Source organism: Paroedura picta, chromosome 8 (genome assembly GCF_049243985.1).
Source record: "Paroedura picta isolate Pp20150507F chromosome 8, Ppicta_v3.0, whole genome shotgun sequence".
NCBI classification, from domain to species: domain Eukaryota; kingdom Metazoa; phylum Chordata; class Lepidosauria; order Squamata; family Gekkonidae; genus Paroedura; species Paroedura picta.
Window position 1 is genome coordinate 19520126 of NC_135376.1, and position 20504 is coordinate 19540629.

General features: G+C 42.5%; 1 protein-coding gene across 2 annotated transcripts in view; it reads right to left on the minus strand.

Annotated features, from left to right (window-relative positions):
- LOC143843039 (schwannomin-interacting protein 1) overlaps positions 1-20504 on the minus strand; it is a 448653-nt gene that overhangs the window by 335273 nt on the left and 92876 nt on the right. For both annotated transcript variants that reach the window (XM_077348572.1, XM_077348571.1), the window contains 2 exons: positions 19995-20075; positions 14583-14733 (listed from right to left, as the gene is read on the minus strand). In XM_077348572.1, the coding sequence (XP_077204687.1) occupies positions 14583-14733; positions 19995-20075 (232 nt within the window). The remainder of the gene's footprint in view (positions 1-14582; positions 14734-19994; positions 20076-20504) is intronic.

Sequence of the window (20504 nt, forward strand, 5' to 3'; positions counted from 1 at the left end):
AGATTGGAGAGGAACGATAAGACTCATGCTTAGAGCTGTTCCTTTCCAATTAAATATAAATGCAAATGCAAGGGAAAAGTAGATTTGCAGCAAATGTATGCTCATCTATAGATATAAGACTAAGCTGTTTGCAGATTGGAAAGGTTACATGGAATTTCTATGGTTTGATCAGCTCAGCATTCAACATCGTCGCTGTTTCAAATTTTATGTAGCAACAAGTTCACAGTGCAGAAAAGTATCCGCTGCCATAAAGTGATCTTAGGCCTGTAACTTTTAGTGTACCAAATTAAATTATATCAAGTTCAGAATCAACGGGATATTTGAAAATGGGTAGGCGGTGAGCTACAATTATGGGCTCACAGTTCCAGAGAGATGACTCATTGGGATTTCATCAAACTGTATATTGGAGAGGGAACAGACCTCGGGAGCAGGGCACATGGTCTGTGTGCATCAACAGCTGTGAGTTTAATTCCTGGCAGATCCAGTTAAAGGATCTTAGGAAATGGGACTGAGACAGCAGACAGTAGTAGGATGGAGGGGCCAGTTGTTTGTATAACTCTGTATAAAGCAAATGTATTGGTTGGATCCAGCAGGAGATTTCAGCTGCCAATTCCCCCCTCTTGCTGCAGACCTTTGACCCCACTCTGGCTGCATTTTGGGGGACATTTTGGGGCATCAAGTGGGAATTTGCCAATGTTTATAGCATAACTCTCAGGACTTTTCACTACAGGAAGCTGATTTAAACCACTGCTGACCACACAATTTTCATGCAGAAGGACTCCAGTTAAGCATCTCCAGTGAAAGGATGCTGTTGGGGATGTAACACCCTTTGCAAAACCCAGCTTTCACCACCTAGGCACAAAATGAATGAAAAACATAGTTGGTTGTACATCTATAGAATAAAAAATGGAATAGCTCCTCAAACTGGGAATCAAAGATTTTAGGCTAAACATCTGAGAGCCACTGATATCAAATGTTGCCTCTAGCCTGGGCAAAGTCTGATCCTGTCAGATCTCTGAAGTTAAGCAGAATTGGCCCTGGTTAGCATTTGGAAGGGTGACCTGCCCACAGAATACCTTATCCTTTTCTGCATTCTCCTTGATGCTTCCTGTTGTCATGTTACCTCCTCTCTGGCACCATTTCATCAATCAGGGGTCCTTCCTGAATGGGTTTTCCAGTATTTTCCCATATGTCCCTTTGCCTTCATCTACCCCCACTTTGCTCCCTGTGTTCTCTGATCTCCTGGTAGTATTGTTTATGTTATCTTTATGCCTAAGCCTGTGTCATGTCTGAAAGGTGAATGGTCTCGTTGCTCTGGAACACCCAGGTATCAAACTTCTGAACTGCTTTCACTTTGTGTCTGCTTTGAAAATAAAAGTATTTCCCCCAGGAATGCATTTTGGTGCACAAAATACCAAATATGGGGGGTGGGAGTGGAGTTAAGGCTGTATGTAACTTGACTTTACCATGAAGCCTTGTCTTTAGCAAAGTTCTCCTGTTGTGGCTTAAAGTCCGTATTTACTGTCTGTGAACCCAAATAAAACAGATTGAACAGAATAAATCTCACACCACCGAAGCATTTGCAAAAGCCATACACTCCCAGGACACTGAGCTGTCTATGGTACTGAAGAGAAATACATAATGCCCATTTGGAAGTAACCGTTGTTTAATTGGCTTGAATTTTAAAGAAATCCATAAATCTCCATTAAATATCTTAAATTTCTCTCTCTCTCTCTCTCTCTCTCTCTCTCTCTCTCTCTCTCTCTCTCTCTCTTTCATGCAAATACAAATATAAAGAGGTACATAAGGCTGAATTTAATGAAGACAATTCATACCTTCTCTTTCCATAATAATAACAATGGCAAGAGAGGTCAGGTTACAATGTCATTAATTTTTTCCAATGTATTATATCCTATCCTAGGGATCCATCCTAGGACAAACCTGACCAGAGTAGCCCAGGTAAGCTGGCTCCTGTCATATCTCAGAAGCTAAGCAAAGTCAGCCCTGGCTAGTACTTGGGTGGGTGACCTTCAGGGATCACTGGGGTTATGATGCGGGGGGAGGGAATGGCAAAGCACCTCCAAACCTCTCTTGCCTGGCATCCAAACAATGTTAGGATCTCTTGGCTATATTGCACACATGTCATAAGACTGATAAAGAGATAAATAAATTCATGACAAAAAGGTAGTACATCACAGTTTGTGATAAATAATTATCAAATTAAGTTATTTAATGTTTGGGGGGGGGGCAGAGAGAAATATCTGGATACAAAACCTGGCAACAAATAGTATATTTATTTCTGTGCTGACAGGAGAAAGATAAACTCAAGTATGTGTTGTGAAAACTCTAGTGAGATAAAATTATTCCCCTCAAAAACATCTCCTGCCTGAAGAGATAAGTCAATTTTATCCCTTCGATATGAATTTTAAAATTAAGCGGAACACAAACAAATCCCAAATTTTACAGTAATGGTACGAAAAAACCTCTGGACTCAGCTCTCTCCCCTGCCAGCTTTCCCTCAACTTCAGCAAATTAGCACAGTAGAGAGCAAGCTCTCTGGGCTTTTTGGAGACTCTAAATCATGCCGTCTTGAAATAAATCACAGTCACAGCCATATCTAAATGCAAGCTCTCTGTGACATCTTGCGTCCTGGCTACAAAATAACTGGCAGGGGCTGCCAAACGGCATTTGCCAAGTACCATAGCTCATGAGGTCAACCAGTAATTATATTTATCAGCAGGACCAAAGATCATGCCGAGAGAAACTGCCTGTGGCTCCTGCGGTCCAGAGAGTAGTTATTCAGGCACAAAAGGAGGCTTTTGCATGTATTAATTCTAGGTGGATTAGAAAATGATCCCCAAAGATCCTACGGATTCGGGCCCAAACATTCACTTTCCACAGCTGAGCTGCTAGAAAATCAGTGACGGCAACAATCTGGGAGAGTACTAAAGAATGTAACAATTATTTGGATAGTTTCAGCGGGAAACTAAGTGGGACTGCTGTACAAAATCCTGATTTAAATCGGCAAAACTTGAGAGACCAACAAGATATTCTGCACATAAGCTTTAGAAGTGATCTGAAGGGAATCTGGTGAAAGGAGTGTTGAACCTTGAAAACTCACATCCCAAATATCTCGTTGGCCTCTAAGCAGTTGTTAGACTTTAATCTAGCTGTCCTTCCTTATTATAAACCTTGACGGAATAAATTACGGTGTGTAATTTTAGGATGAAGATTCCACAGAGGCCTTCAGTTAAAAAAAACATTAAAACAACATACTGGTATCACTTTGAATTTTCCTACAGAGCTTTTGCTGCTATTTTACCTGCAGTCCCAGCCCACTTTACCAGTTTCCTCTGTTTTATGTTGGAATCTTTGCATTTAAAATAAATTCTCTGTGTTATGAGTCGGGAGCTAGATTCATGCCAATGGAGATTTCTGCCAATGGAAGATATCTCCCAAGGGGATGTTATCAATGGAACAGGACTTCCCCACCTCTTCCTGCACAGCCCAAAATGCTCACCTACAATGCTCCTGAGGTTCCGGGCAGCTAAGGAATGAGTTGGAAATCAACAAGAATTACCTTCCCCGGATCAGCTGGGCCCAACCTAGCATCATAGTTATTAAAAACTCTTTATGCAAAGCAGTTTTCCTGCCCTGTCTAAATATGGGAGCATGTCTGCCTATGTCCCGTTGGGGGGTTTAAAGGCAAACTGATGTTTGGGGGTGTTGAGAGGCAAGCAGCCATTCATTGCCTGGCATGAGGCAGTAGGGTAGGCTGTCTATATAGCCTTTCCACCCATCTCTGCCTTGCCTTTGGTTCAAGCTTCCCACCTACCCCATCTACAGGCATCAGTGTGGGATTAGCTAGTTGCTGTGGAACCAAGTAGGAATTGTTAAGATTTTATTCAGACTGGCCTAAAAAGTGACCCTTTTTTTGCCCCTTTCATACTGCTATTTCTAGGAGCGTTATAAATAGCACAGGCTAGCCCTATCTCATCAGATCTCAAAGCTGAGTAGGGTTGCCCTTGGCTAGTATTAGGATGGGAGACCTACAGAGGTTTGTGATGCAGAGGTAGACATTAGCACACCACCTCTGAGCATCTCTTGCCTTAAAAACCCTATGGGTTCACCATAAGCCATCTGTGGTTTGATGTACTTTCCAACCCCAGCCTAAATAGACCCTGACCTGGATAGTCCACGCTAACCCAACCTCGTTAGATCTTGGAAGCTAGACAGCATCAACCCTGGCTAGTAGGTGAATGGGAGACCTGCAAGGAATACAACGGTTGTGATACAGAGACAAGCAATGACAAATCACCTCTTAACATCTCTTGCCTCATAGGGGGTCCACCAAAAGGCAGATGTGACTTAACAGCAAAAATTAAAAAGTTTAAATAGACATGATATGTTAAGGATTGGTTATGCCCTGTTGGGGTTGGCAGGTTGAATGCAAGATAATACCTGTATTTTGCCAAGCCCCTTGAGGGAGGAGGCACCCAAAGGGACTTGAATCTAACTGTTCTGCTGAAGACTAACAGAGCTACTCTTTGAAACTGCCTTGATTTTCTCTTGATCCCTTAGTCTGCATGGTGGGAGTGGGGAACTGGTTAATTGGCAGTATCTGTCTGCACAGCTTGAGGCAGGGAAGGAAAAGTAAGGCACGGCTGTCAGACGTACTCAGCCTTTCAGTCAGGGTAAGCTACTCATTTGTTGGCAAACTCAACTGGGCAGCCTCCTGGAAATCCCATATGAACTGGCCAAGTTTTCAGGCACAGTTCAGAAGTTTTAATAACCCCTTGTTAAGCCATACAGAGGTGCTCACAGTCTATTTTAAAATATGTGGGCAATAATTTCACCTTTGGATCAAACTTTTATATATTATTGTCATGGCAGCCTTTATTATTGTTAGCAGACCTATCACACTGTAATGAACAGACAGGCTATCAAAAGCACATTAAGGTTTCTGAATCACTAGACATCTCCCCACAACCACGACTTCTGCCTTTGGAAAGTGGCAAGTTAGGTAGAGAAACACATAACTCTGTCTGTTTGAATGTGACAGATCCAGTGAGTCAGATGGACAGCTGACTTCTTTTGAACTGGAGTTTAGCCAGATTTGGTATAATCAGGGGCAGATTACTGGAGTTCACACTGTTGTTTTGCCTGATGCAGGATTAGTGGTTTTGCTGTCTACTGAAACAGTCTATTTACTTTTCTTGTACTTTCCCCATATACTTGCAAGTAAGGCAGATATTACATAGACACCATGTGTCCCACACCTTTCTTCTCATCAAAAGAAAAATAAAGCCTGCACTTCTCACCAGTAATTGAAATGGTTAAGGGGTAGCCAGATTTCCATTGGTAGACATTTGGATTGGACACATAGGTACCAATTAGACTATTATGTATGTCCAGTGTTTACAGCATTATACATTATGTATCTAGCAAAGGTAACAGATAACATTTCATCCAAGACCAAAGGCAACTCAGATTCACCAAATTCTGTACGACTTCAACAAATCTGTCAATTTTCAGCTTGATCTTAGGTGTTCCTGTGCCACAATTTGGTATTTGTCCAGCTCCAACAGAGAAAAGGTCTGCTTCCTGGCACAGTGTGTTAGTGTGTCACTTGAAGTCAACCCAGTTGTTCTGCATAAGCAGTATTCATGTCTATTAAGCATCACTGGGTTTAAATCAAGGCTGTCTGCCATCTGACCGCCCACTAATCACAATGGATGCCTTCTGCCACTGCCTTGCCAATGAACACACTTAAGAAGCTGGAGCACATTTTAAAAATATGTGTTGATATCAGAGCGAATGCTGGGGAAATTAGACCATTTCCCCCTTTATTGAGAATTCCAGCTTTATCCTTCCATTCACTTGCCATTAAAAAAATATATTCAAGGCCACCTTTTCTTATCAGCAGTTGATGGCTGAAAAGAGAATGGCTGACTATTTGTATTCCTTCTGCTATTCTTTTCTCCACTGGGTATTTATTTTGTTTATTAAATTGTTCATTCCATGCCTTTCCTCATGATTCAAGGTTGCTTGTAATAATAGTTCTTTTTTAAAAAATTACAGGTGAGACCAGCATCTGTTCCACTTGATATTTCTGGTAAACCCTTGGAGGAGGATCATGTCTCATGGCTTAAGTGCTACTCAGCGCTTAACACTCACTCATGGTGGCTGTCCTGCCCTTGAGTGCCTCCTCCTCCAACCGGCTTGCCTGTCTGTCCAGCGGCCAGCCAATCGCATTCCGCCCCCCACCCTTGACCACCCCCTCCTCCTTCCATTTCCCTCTGAGGCTTGGAGGCTGCAGATTCCTACCATATGAGTGCTGCCCCTGCTGGTGAGTTCCATAACAGCTGACTGCAGCCTTTCCCCCACTAACCTGCATGTGTGCACCATCTGCTTGCCTTCCATAGACACAGAGCTCTGGCAATGGGCACAAATATGTGAGCTGGTCCCAGAATAAGGAGTTTTAAATGGCATGCCCTTACCGCTTCGTGGCGACCTCCATTTGGGGGCAATAACATTTAAATCTGTTCTCAGTGCTTTGCTTAAGAAATTACCAGTATGCGTTGAATTGGATCTCCTATCGAATATAATTCTCAATTAAACCTTCCCCTGTCTGTAGACTACTAACCACCAAAGCCAAGCCTCACTTATACAAATTAGCTGGGGAACAGTCCAGCTATTCAAATTTGCAGATGTTCAGGAAGGGAGGAATCCCTTTACATGTGATTATATTGGCACAGAGAAGTGCATTCAGAAGGAAGCAAATTCGTTTAGACAAAAAGAGATTTCAGTCAGGGGTTATATAAAGGTAAAGGTAAAGGTATCCCCTGTGCAAGCACCGAGTCATGTCTGACCCTTGGGGTGACACCCTCCAGCGTTTTCATGGCAGACTCAATACGGGGTGGTTTGCCAGTGCCTTCCCCAGTCATTACCGTTTACCCCCCAGCAAGCAAGCTGGGTACTCATTTTACCGACCTCGGAAGGATGGAAGGCTGAGTCAACCTTGAGCCGGCTGCTGGGATTGAACTCCCAGCCTCATGGGCAAAGCTTTCAGACGGCTGCCTTACCACTCTGCGCCACAAGAGGGGTTATATAGCATTCCATAACTACTTATTTATAGGCAAGTTTAAAAGGCATGGTGATACAGAAGAGCTGAGAGTGGATCTTTTGTACTCTGCTTTTCACTACCCGGACAAGCCCCAGAATGGCTTACAAACACTGTTTCCTTCCTTCCCCACAATAGACATCTTGTGTGGCAGGTCTCGCCATTGAGCTTGGGGACCTCACCAAGCTCTCAGCCCCTAGCTGCGTACTTCTACCATCTAATCATCCCACAACAGCGTAGGGCATTCATGTTAGCTAGAACTAATGCTCTACCTTCTGCTGTTCTGTATGGGAGATTTCAACAGATCCCATATTCAGCTAGGTTGTGCCCATGTGGACAATGCTGTATAGAATCAATTACACACGTTTTCTTCCATTGTCCATTTTATTCTTCGATCTGAGCTAAATTTCTTAACTCACTGCTGTGTAAAAGAGAACTGCATTCGGATGAACGAAAGACTCAGTCTCTTTTGACATCCCAGAACCCTGATATAACTGAACCAGTTGCAAAGTTTTTATATCTTGCCATGAGAAATCGTGAATGTATTATGTCTTACCCTAAAGCATGATCTTTACCTTTGTTTTCACTAGCAGTGGATCCTTTTGCACTTTCCCTTCTTATATTGTACTTTTATATGTTATTAAAGGCTTGTTGTTGTTGTTGTGAGGCAGGTCTGGCTGAAAGAGCTCTATCAGAACTGCTCTGCAAGAATAGCTCCAACCGGACTGTGATTAGCCCAAGGTCACCCTGCTGGATGTATGTGGAAGAATGGGGAATTAAACCTGGTTCTCCAGACTAGAGTCCAGCACTCTTAGACACTACCCCAAGCTGGCGTACACAACATACTTAACTCTTAACAGATAAAGTCATGGGAGCTAACTGCTGGAGTTCATTGTGTGGGTTGCTATATGAGATCAATGATACGCCTGATATTGGACAGTCAGAACAAAGACGAAGAAGGAAGGCATGCTTGATGAAGGAACAGATGGAGATGAGTTCAAGAGCAGTAGACCAGAAAATGTTTTTTTCTGTTCGAAGCTATGATAACTGGATTAAATTCTTGTTTCTCAAGGACCAAAGTAAGTTCTTGCTTCTCATGCTTGATATGGAATATGTAAAATGGATGCTGTCCTCAGACACTTACTGTAGTCTTGCCCATGTTAGCTGGCTTGAGGTTGGCTGTCGTCATAATAGAGTTCTCATTAGTCACTGATGCAGATTGATTTCGGAATCTGAAAGCCCACCATCACAAAACATTTAAACCACGTGGCCTTGAGTCAAAGCTAGGAAAACTGGTTATTTACTCCAGTGGTACTCCCCTAGATCGACTTTCCTGGTGATTACTGTTTCTTTAAAAGCCTAGATCTAATTCTCAGTTTCATTCTAGCATACCCTGGTGCCAGAATGAGGACAAAGATGTCAGGACTCCAGAAAATAAATGGCTGTCTTTTCTACCATCTGCTACCCTTCAGTCAGCCAAGGAAAGGACAATGCACACCTGCAGGCTAAGAAGCTGAAATGCTGCCCAGAGGAAAGTCTTTAGCCAAGAAGCTGCAGAAACAAATATACTGAATTGAAAAATTAAGAGCATTGTCTCTCTTTGGCTTTAGAATGCAGATGCCCCATATTTTAGACTTGTCTCGCACATTTCACCCAGGGCTGAGGCAGAGGAACAAAGAAAGAGAGGCATTACAACTAGGTATTGGATCTTCCATTCAGAAAGGACTGAGGAGGCCCCAGGGGGGCATGAATCTGTTTCCAGAACTCAGCATCTCTGTTGATCCTGCCCTCCACCTCTTCTTCTTTCCTCAATATGCAATGCAACATTGGCAAGTAAGCTTATAAGTACAACTAAAATCCTATGTATTGTGTCTTTTATAATTTTAATTATTAACTGTTTTAACTAGTTCAATGATTAATGTTTTTTATGTAGTTATATGTTGTAAACTGCCCTGAGCCAATTTCCAGGAGGGACCATAAATAAATAAAATAAATAATAGAAGTCAATCCAAAGGCACCGCTGTGATCAAAAATATAATTTCAGCCAGAAGATTTGTAGGGACTTGTCTCTGTAAGGTGGATCCTTCCAGTATCTATGACTCCACTGGACAAAGTTTGTCTATTAAAATATTTATATCCCACCTTCCTTTTTGGCTCACTGCATTGTTCATTGGATGTCCTATCCTGTTGATTGCACCAACTCACCCTGTGTAATCTGTCTCGAGCCCAAGCAAGAAAGGCGGACTATGAAAAAAGTAAATAAAAAATAAAACTCCAAAAGGTTCTGTTCCCTCAAAGAGGACATGCCTTCCCAAGGCCAAGGTGTAACCTAAAGATGCTATCTGTTTTGTCTAAGTCAGCGGTAGTCAACCTGTGGTCCTCCAGATGTTCATGGACTACAATTCCTATGAGCCCCTGCCAGCGTTTGCTGGCAGGGGCTCATGGAAATTGTAGTCCATGATCAACTGGAGGACCACAGGTTGACTACCCCTGGTCTAAGTTACAAGAATTCCTCCAAAACATTTTATTTATTTTATTTACTATTTATTATTATATACTGCCACTCTCAGCCTGGCCGGCTCGGGGTGGTTTATATTAAAAACACGTTCTTAATTCTGTGCAGGGGACACACTCAATGATTTATCAAACAGAAGAGCTTTGCAAGAAAACCCACATAAGGTTGCTTTGCAGTCTCTGAACAGGAGCGGGGTTTGCTCAAGCTTTCTATCAAGCTGCTTGCTTTCAAAGAGATACTAAACCACTGTGTGTGTGTGTAAGATGTATGTGCAGCACACCACTGGCGGGAACATCCCTATCAGTCTAGCTAACGCACCAGTGATCAAATGACGGATTACATGTCAGCTGCATCATATTGGCTCTGGGGAAATTCAATTTTAGTAGCTCTCCCCAGCTCATGAAACCCTAATAGCCTTTAAAAACCCTTATAAAACCACCCAAATGAAAGCTGTGATATGGCTGACTAGCACAAAAGTCAACCCACTGAATTATGACTTGAGCCACTGATTCCGAGGGATTCAGAGCAAAGCGATTGTCATCTGGCTTCCCCTGGTATCTCAGAGCTGTCGTTCTGTGTGGTGCTTATGTAATTAGGGCCAGAGAAAAGCAAACTATTAGATCAGCCTAGAGATTTAAAATGGACCCTCCAGGACACTATCTCATGGGATATTTGGTATTCCGGTCAGGTTCCTCAAGTGTTAGGAAATGGTAGCCAAGGGAGGAAGGACTCATTCATCAATGTGCAAGTATATGGCTGTTGACTGGCTAAGAGCCCTGGAATAAGTGTAAGCTGGTGATGTCACTCAACATGGATTGTTAGCCAATCAACAACCTGGCATTTGCATAATGCTGACTGAACTGCCCTTCACTTGCTTTGGCTCCTGACAGCTGCCAGCACGGATGCTGCCTTTCCCCCATCTCTTATGTCACTGTGGCAGAGAACTACTCACCATTTGCTCTTGCCCCGGGCATAAAGGGGACAAAAGATGGATGGATTTCATGTGGACCATGAAATTTTTTGTTTGGTTTCAGCCATGAACCTACTAAGTGGACATTATGTGAGACATTATTCTCTCAGCTTTAACCCCCCCCCCCCTCCTCATTCTATCCTAGTTATTGCCAGCTCTAGGCTGGGAAATTCCTGGAAATTTGGAAGTGGAGCCTGAAGAGGATAGCTGACAAAGTCATAAAGTCCAACTCCAAAGCTGCTATTTCCTCCAGATGAAGTGATCTCTGTAGTCTGGAGATCAGATGTAATTCCAGAAGAACTCCAGGTCCTACCTGGAGATTGGCAACTCCATGAGTACCACTGACAAAATATGCTGTCAGACCCAGTAAAGAAAGGATCAGATGTCATTGTTGCTCAGAGTCGAAAAGGGTTGACCAATGTGATCTCTCCCTTTACTGGTCTCCCTCCACTGCCTTCTTTTGTCCACAGAAGGGGTGAATGTGGTCTCCCTGGGGTCCCACGGTCACCTGTTCAAGACCCACTGTGGGTTCAAGGTCAGCCAATTGCAACACTTTATGGGGCAATGAAGTGTTTTGAGCACCTGGAATGCATGCTATAACAATATTATAGCAGCAGCTGTACAGATCAGGCCAACAGGGGAGGAAACACCTTTTAGATCCAGATGGTCACATATTATTTGCCTGCAGTCAATCTGGAAACACCACTAACAGCCCCAAGAGACACCCAAAGAGAATAAGCGTTTCTAGACTTTTTGCCTACTCAGGAAAACTCAGAGTTGTCCCTCTTGCTGTCTCTGTTGTGGATTACAATGCACAGGGGAAGCAAACATGGGAGCACAAACAAGAATGATGGCTTGGAATTAATTTTAAAAAAATCTTTCATCTGAATTTCACAGGATAAATCATTCCACAATGATAGGTAGGCGGGCAAGTATCTATTGTGAACTTTTCTTTTTTTAAAAAGGCTAGAATATAAGGACAAAAAAAGACAGATGCGTTTAAATCATGTTTCCCAAGTCTGAATACAATCTACAACCCACTGAACTGGAAAAATTCCAGATGAATGTTAATAGCTCTGGACTGAGCTCCGGGTTATCGCTAATATAATTGCATCCATTGGATGTGTAAGCGTTTCCTGCATGGTAGAAGAGAGCCCTCTTGTGGCGTTTTTAAAAAGGACACCATGGCTTGGTTGGGATGTACTTGGCGAATAGATTATCCAAACGTGGACCACTACACTAACTGTAGTCTGAACCCATAGTCTGAATCTGGTTTATTAAACAATATTACTCTAAACCAGGGGTAGTCAAACTGCGGCCCTCCAGATGTCCATGGACTACAATTCCCAGGAATTCTGGGAATTGTAGTCCATGGACATCTGGAGGGCCGCAGTTTGACTACCCCTGCTCTAAACCATGGTTTTACATTATATATGAATCTGGTCCTTGAGTCACACTTGTCTTGTTTCCTCTTCCCCCATCCTGGCTACTGAGACATGTGACAAGTTCAGCTCAGAACTAAAACCACTTAGCTTTCACTGCTTGTTGCATGTGCTCCTTGCTCCCACCCTTGTTTCTTCCAACTCTTGAAGGCATAGGAACTGTAGCATTCTCTGCTTTTAAGACCCAAAGACAGGATACGAAATCCACCTGTCTGAATACAGGTTCCCATCCCAATTCTAGTGAGGACTCACCTTTAGAAAGTCTTCTGTTTCTCCATTTGGCTACAAATGGGGCACCAGGAAGGGGAAAAGGGACTTCAGGCTTCCCTCCTGCACCGGTTTTGCCACTGGAAACAGCACTGGAGCGGCCCTGTTTTCCTTTATCCTAGCTTCTGCACATTTCTAGTGTACGGGGCCCAAGGAACTACAAGATATAATTTTACCATTTCAAGGCTTCATTAGTGTTGACCTGTTTGCCTCTTGCCAAAGACCTAATGATCTGAAAGTAAGGGCTGTTTTACACATAACTGGAGAATGAAGTGGTAGAGTGCTGAGAAAGGAATGTACCAATTCAGCTGAAGGTTTACATGTTCCAAGTTCCCAAGCATTCATCCGTGTAAGTGGTTTCCCTCCCCTACAACTACCCCTCTGCAGTTCCATTCAATATCTTCATTAGAGTATATCATGAAAAAGTTGCCACATAGTTTTTCCTCCTCCCTTCTCTGTGCCTTTTAGGTCATAAGCCATTTTTTGAACTGTAAACTGCCTTGAGTGCATTGGCTAAGAAGAAGCCCACGGATGCCGTAAAATAAACAAACTCCTGTGAGCTGCGAAATAAAATTTTCCACAAGCTGCATCACATTCCCAGTTTTGGAACACTGAAACTTGACTATGGGCTTAGTTGTCTTGTCAAGGAAAGATTTATTGGGAATGCACCTGCCAATAATGCCGCCCAAACTGATAAATAAAAGGAAGAGTTTGAAGAAAACGGAATGCATTGAATTCTGTGACCACTGCTCCAGCAACCATTCCAGTAGAGCCTGGAGTCCAGCCCTCTGAAATATACAACTCCTGCTTGTACAATTGCTTCTTGTAACTATGCAGACCCCATTCAAAAAGTGCTCCATTGCCACCGACCTGAATTTCTGCTTTAAAGTTTTATCTGCCTTCAGATCCATATTAGGTTGAAGGTGAAGCTCTAATACTCACCATTCCAGAAGTGTTGCTTGTAAAGTGATGGTGGCCTGTAAGATCTGAAAAGCCTGTGAAGTTACCTTATTCTGCCCTTACTGGTTCCTAATCCATTTCCACTGGATGCTCAGTTTCTCCTTCAGCAAACTAGAAACCTATGACATGCATCTAATTTGGTACTCAGAAATAAAAGTTTGGTATCTAGGTCCTTTAGGAGGGGGACTCCACCTCTTTAGCTGAGCCATATTATATCCACAAGGTCCAGTCAGAATGAGGGCAATGATTTTCCTCCCTCTGAAAAGGTGAACAATTTTTCCCCATTCAGGAAGCCCCCAGTTGCCTTACAGCCTCCATTTTCTGCAACAACGTACATAGTAAACACATTCATGTCCTACTTCTTTAAAAACCTGAACCACAAGGAAGAAATGAGATCCCTCTTAACAGCAAAACTGCTTATTCTAATCTCCTTAACAGCATATTTTTGCATATAACAGTATCACATCATTCTGTTACTTGTTTTTCAATATGTAAAGTGTCCAATTGAGCTTTCCTACATGCCAGACAATGCTGTTTCAGTCCAATGACTGTTTCCAAGTGGATTTTACCATTTCACACAGTAAAACCCAGTTGCAAAGTGTATTGAAAGCGCATTATTTGGTTTATGTGAAAGTGCTGATTGTCTGAAATGCTAAAGTTCGCTTTGGCCTATAGATTTTCCACAGCAGCTTCATAAATGCAGATCCCTTGGTTATACATTCTTTACACGCGTCATCACAAGGACTCAAATAATTATTTAAGAAACAAAATCAAATTTTACGCAATTAAAAAATCGACAATAGTTTCATATGACCTGATATAGTTAGCGGCTTCCCAGGGTCCTATATCATAAGTACTAACCCCCACATTAGATCTTCCATTCCTAGGAAAAGTCCTCCAATTCTTTATTTTAGTCAGTGAAAACAAACCTCTGGTTACTCTGGATTAAGTCAATGGAACAAATCATGGTCCCTTTCCACATCTGGTAATGGAGCTGCCTAAGCTTGGTATTCAAAGTGAGTCACAATGAGCAGGGAAGAAACAAATACTCAACTAAACTGATTCACCAGAAACACAACACTTCAAGAGGAATGTATCCAGTATCCAGACACACATTTCCCCAGTCTTACAACCCTGTGCGCCTACACAGATACATCCCCTCATCTTACACAACCCCTCCTATGGAGCAAAACACAGCCAACTGAGTGGCTGACACATTGCAAGGGCCAACCTTGAAACATACCAAGATTTCTGGCACAGATGTTTGCTTCAAAAGGTAACTTCAAAAGGGGGGATTCGACTTACAGGAGTGCTGCCATCCGACAAGGTGTTCATACTGATAGAGCTGCTCATTTTGTCAGACGACAAGGAAGGGGGCGATGGGCTGCGCTTCTCCAGCGGGTCCTGGTTCTGCACATCTTGACGCTGCAGATATCCACGCCATGCTCTCTGAATGCTGGACACAATTGGAAACAGGGGTGAACAGAGGCCCATCTTGCAGGTTTGCACAAAATGAATATTTCCCTCCAAACAGGACCTTACCAGGGATGCCGCCTGGAGGGGAAATGAGTTTGCACCCAAGTGCATGCTGTGCCAAATGGCAGCATTCAAATTTCAGCTGTTTTCAAATGTCTGTATTGAACTTTACCTTTAAAGCCCACTTAAAACTCACATGCCCCCACATGAGCCAACAATGCTTAAGAGCTTTCAATTCTATTTATTTCAAAATGTTTAAGTCTCTCCCACTGTAATCAATGTACTTAATTTTACTTGGATTACATCTTTAAGTCTTCTTGTTGATATGTTCAAGGCAATCATGTTCAGGATCATCTGGCCAAATTAAAAACTAAGTCTGACAGTGAATGTTGGGGGGAAGCTATATGTTAGAACATTAGAAATTTGAATTATTACAAAATTGTGAGCTGGAAAGATCTGCCCTGAGGTCTGGGTGTAGGAAACAAGAAATATTCTTATAAAAAGAATATAGATACATCTTAATGTCTTTGACTCAGTGCTACTGCATACTACTGTACTGATATAAGGGAAATAGTGAAGGAGTATAAATACAATTAGTAACCAAAATATGCTTTATTTATATATATTCATGCATGCATACACACACACAGCAATAAGACACATGGGAGGGGACTTCCCAACATCCACCTCTCCCACCTGCCTACGGAGCCACGTACTTCTTGAATGCACACACAGAGGTGTGTTCTCATTTTCTCCATTTTCCAATACAGATGGTAACAATTTCACAATCTGAAAAGAAGTTTCAGATCTATCACAGGCAAAAATTTTACTAAGAGAATATTCAGAAATTGTCTCCTTTGCTACAAAGAGGAAGACCCGGGGCCTGGGGACCAGGTCCTATGGGGAAAGGCTGAGGGACTTGGGGATGCTCAGCCTGGAGAAGAGGAGATTGAGAGGGGACATGATTGCTGTCCTTAAGTATTTGAAGAGGAACTAAAGAGCCTCTTGATGCAGGTGAAAGAGGAGAGTGCAAAAGTTGGCTTGAAACTCAACATCAAGAAAACAAAGATCATGGCATCTGGCCCTCTCAATTCCTGGCAAATAGATGGGGAATAAATGGAGGTAGTGACAGATTTTATTTTCCTGGGCTCCAAAATCACTGCAGATGGGGATCTTTGCTGCAGATGGGGACTGCAGCAAAGAAATTAAAAGATGTTTGCTCCTGAGGAGGAAAGCTATAGCAAATCTAGCTATAGCAACATCCTAAAAAGCAGAGACATCACCCTGCCAACAAAAGTGTGTCTAGTCAAGATTATGGTCTTCCCAGTTGCAATGTATGGCTGTGAAAGTTGGACCATAAGGAATGCCGGGCGTCAAAGAATTAAGGCTTTTGAACTCTGGTGCTGGAGAAGACTCTTGCGAGTCCCTTGGGCTGCAAGGTGAACAAACCGGTCAGTCCTAGAGGAGATCAGCCCTGACTGCTCCTTAGAAGGCCAGATCCTGAAGATGAAACTCAAATATTTTTGCCACCTCATGAGAAGGAAGGACTCCCTGGAGAAGAGCCTAATACTAGGAGCGATTGAGGGCAAAACAAGAAGGGGACGACAGAGAATGAGGTGGCTGGATGGAGTCACTGAAGAAGTCGGTGCAAACTTAAATGGACTCCAGGGAATGGTAGAGGACAGGAAGGCCTGGAGGATCATTGTCCATGGGGTTGCAATGGGTCGGACACGACCGCACCAAATAACAACAACAATCCACCCCCAGATAGCCTGGAGAAAAGGTGGCGTCACTGCGGAGTAAATCACAGACATTGCAGATGGAAAATTTAAAGCGATCCAAATCAAAATGGATATCAGAAAAGGTGCAGTTAAAAAAAAAAATTGAGCTGATAGAGGATAAAAGGCCCAGTGGAAAAGACCTGATTCAGATTCAGAGTACCTTTATTGGTATAAAATTGCAAAGCATAAAATGGAAATTTCAAACAGTTCCAGATGTAAAATCTATCGTAAAAGATTTTAATTTAAAATTGCTAATAAAAACTTTGCTACTTTTATAATAGTTGCTGAGTCCCTCACATTTAGTATCATTTTAATCCAGTGTTTCTCATTAACACAGCTGAATTTCAATTTCTTCAGATAATTAGCTAATGGGCAACGATATACTTCAAACTTAGGACACACCAGAAGTATATGGTACAACGTGTCAGGGACACTATATCCATGTAAACAGTATCTCTCCTAAGGAGGGATCTTCAAAAATCTACCTCAGGCGACATTTGAGGGAAATATGTTTAAGTGAGCTACTAGAAATGCTCTTCTTAACTGGGCATGGATTTGTAAGTTAAGGGAATATCCCAGAAGCGGGGAGAACATGCGCTGTTGTTAAAGGAGCCCAGAATCTGGGTATCCCGATCTTCTAGTCTCTGTGATATTAGTTTTAGTATCGTCCTTTCGTCTTGCATGCTAAGGGTTGAGATGTCCAGATCCATAATTTTTTTTTGACATTTTGCCCAGCCAACTGAAAGAATAAGGGTCTCTCAAAAGGTTAATTAACAAACTACCCGTTTGAGCATGGGAATGAATTTTTAACCAGTATTTAAAGGACTGAAACCAAGCCCGGGCTTCTAGACTCTGTTGGCCAAGTTCTTCGACAAGTGTATGATTTGCCACACCGTTTGGGACTCCTAGCAAATTTCTGAAAAAGAAAGATTGGATGTTCTCTAATTTATTATTAAATGCACCCATCCATATTGGGATTCCATAAAGAATCTGAGGAATTATTTTGGCATTGTAGATTTTAATGGCTGCTTGAAGGTTCTTGTTGCCTTTTTGATGATAAAACTTGGCTAAAAGGGACAACTGGCCTTTTGAAGATTCTATTGTTTTTTCTCTATGGTTGGCCCAACTGTTATTATAAGTAAAGTTTATGCCTAAATACTTGTAGTGATTGAAATAAGACCTGAGATTTTATTATTCACACCTGTATGCTGCTGTTTTGACACCAGATGGCAGTGTAATATCAAATAAACCCTAACACTTTTTGAGTTGAAACTGGACTTATGGGAATCAGTGTAGTGACTAAGGTAAAGCAAACAGAAAATATTATAGTTGAAATGAATTCATTGCATTCAGTGTACAGCTCACGAAACAACTGTCAAAAGGTCAAAACACATGAGACATTAGGAGATGCATAATCAGATTTTCACAGTCTTTTTTTTTTAAGAAATAGGGCAGCTGACCTGAACTGAGGCCATGATGTGTGTGGGGGGCAGGTTTAATCCTTCCCCGTGAGGCTTCATTCTTTATAACTAACCCCCCTCTCCTTGCTATTATTGGCCCTGAAAGGAGAAAAAAGACCATCCACAAGAAGGCAACTGTCTTCTTTTTCCTTTCAGGACTAATAAAAACCTTTGGGGAGGGATGAGATTGTTTTCAAAATAATGACTCCTTAAGAGAGAAAAATCATTCCACACTATTGCCTGACACAAATCTGGGCCCCATAAGGTTGTTTCCTTGAGAGCCAGTTTGGTGTAGTGGTTAGGAGTGCGGACTTCTAATCTGGCATTCTGGGTTCGATTCTGCACTCCCCCACATGCAGCCAGCTGGGTGACTTTGGGTTCACCACACCACTGATAAAACTGTTCTGACCTAGCAGTGATATCAGGGCTCTCTCAGCCTCACCCACCTCTGAGGGTGTCTGTTGTGACGAGAGGAATGAGAAGGCTTTGAGCCTCCTATAAGCCACTTTGAGCCTCCTTCAGGTAGAGAAAAACGGCATATAAGAACCAACTCTTCTTTTAAAATGACAGGAATATCTAGTCACAGGTAACTAGTCATCACACAGTGTTTAGCGCAAAAGTCCATTATGCTTCTGTGCCATTCCTTTATTCCATTTTCTGTATACTTCTGCTTCTCTGTGACTTTTTCCACTGGCAATGCAGGAGATAAAGAGTACATCTTTTACTTTAGGAAATCCAAGACAATTAGAAGTTGCCTCAATGGAAGGCAGCTTTTCTGGCCTTTTTTCTTTCCTGCTGCAGCAACCTGAGTCCTCAGAAAAGCTAATTTTTCAAGACTGAGGTATCCTAGAGACTATAGAAATTATGGACCCCCCTGTTGCCTACGTAGAATTGTCTTCCACCTGCAGAGGGGCATCTGCTATCAACTGCTATCAACTACCCTCCAGAGAGTATTATAATCAATCAAGTTTGCTGGCACCACTTTGGGCAGGGGTCCTCAACCTTCTTGAAACCTAGGGGCACCTTTGGAATTCCCTTTTGGGTACAGTCACAGAATGGCCACGGTGGGAGGTAGAACCAACCACACACACAAACACACATACATACACAGACAGAGAAAGCCCAAGTGCAAGGGACAAAACGACTGGAAAACAGTGTGGGGAATAAGATAATAAAACCAACACTGTGGTTCAGCCAAACAGGATCTCCAATGGCTACCTGGGCAACAGCCCCATTTGTTCCCACCCATGTTTAAAGGAGCTGGCAAGCACCCAGAAAGATGTTGGCAGGTGACATGACACCTGTGGGCACCAGGTTGGGGGACCCTGACTTACCAAACAATATGATCACTCTAATTATTAATTTTGCTTTAGGTTGTTGCCAGTAAATAATCCAAAATCCCCAAATATCCATTTCTAACTCTATGAAGGCAACGAAGCTTCCAAATGTTATAAAGTGATCCTCTTAGCAACCAACAAAGCTGTCAATAGCCATAAGCATTGACTCAAAGCTATCATCCATGCTGATAGAATATAAAGCATCATGTTCATTCCGTTCTCTTTCTCCATCCAGAATTTCATAAGCAGCTTCAAGGCTGGAGACTCTTAGCTGATGAAATGCAGATGGGATCAGACATGTTGCCATTACAGTGGGTTGGATCCAACTACATTTTCCAGTGCCAAATTACAGCTTCCATGCCTTCCCATTTCCCGCTGCAGCCCACTGATCTCCACAATGCACTGCTTCTGGAGGACAGGAATACCCTGAAGGACATGGGGTGGGGGAGTCTGCAATGGGAAGGATGAGTTAGGTTGAAACTGCCAATATAGTCTGGACCCAACCCAATGTTCTGTTGGGTGATTCTGCGGCTTTAAGGAAGAAGCACAAAGATAACTTAAAGATCCAAGGCCATCAACCAAATGAATGCAACTTTCCAGAGCTTGGGTGACATTACTATATTTCTAAGGCAAACATAAAAGAGTCGACTGTAGATCACTTACACTTTCACTTTTGATTCCAGGGGCTGTAAATTAATGTGATATTTCTCAATATTATTTTCCACATCCATAGCAAGCTGATGGCTGTAAAAGAGAGGTCGTCCATTAGATTCTATTTTGGTGTGACATTTCTATAGTCATCATGAACCATCTATTCATTTCATATGGAACAAGCTCCAGCTTTTGGCTCTCAAAATATGTCTCCCTCAGACAAGGGATTTGCAGTCCTGCAGAGCTGCTCTCATGGACTTCCTCACTTGACCTTTCGATGGTACTGCTCTGCCAAGTACTCCAGTGGCCCTGGCCCTTGTGCAACTGCTAAAATCTCATGCATCTGCACCAGAAAATCTTCAGACAGCTGCAATTTCGCCTTCAGCTTGGCCATGTAAAGGTATGATCCTAAAATCTTTATGCTCTGAAAACAGTCATGTGATCTGAAGTCAAAAAATGTTTTGTACCAAAGCAAGTCCCATTAAATCAGTGGTTCTCAACCTCCCTAATGCTACAACCTTT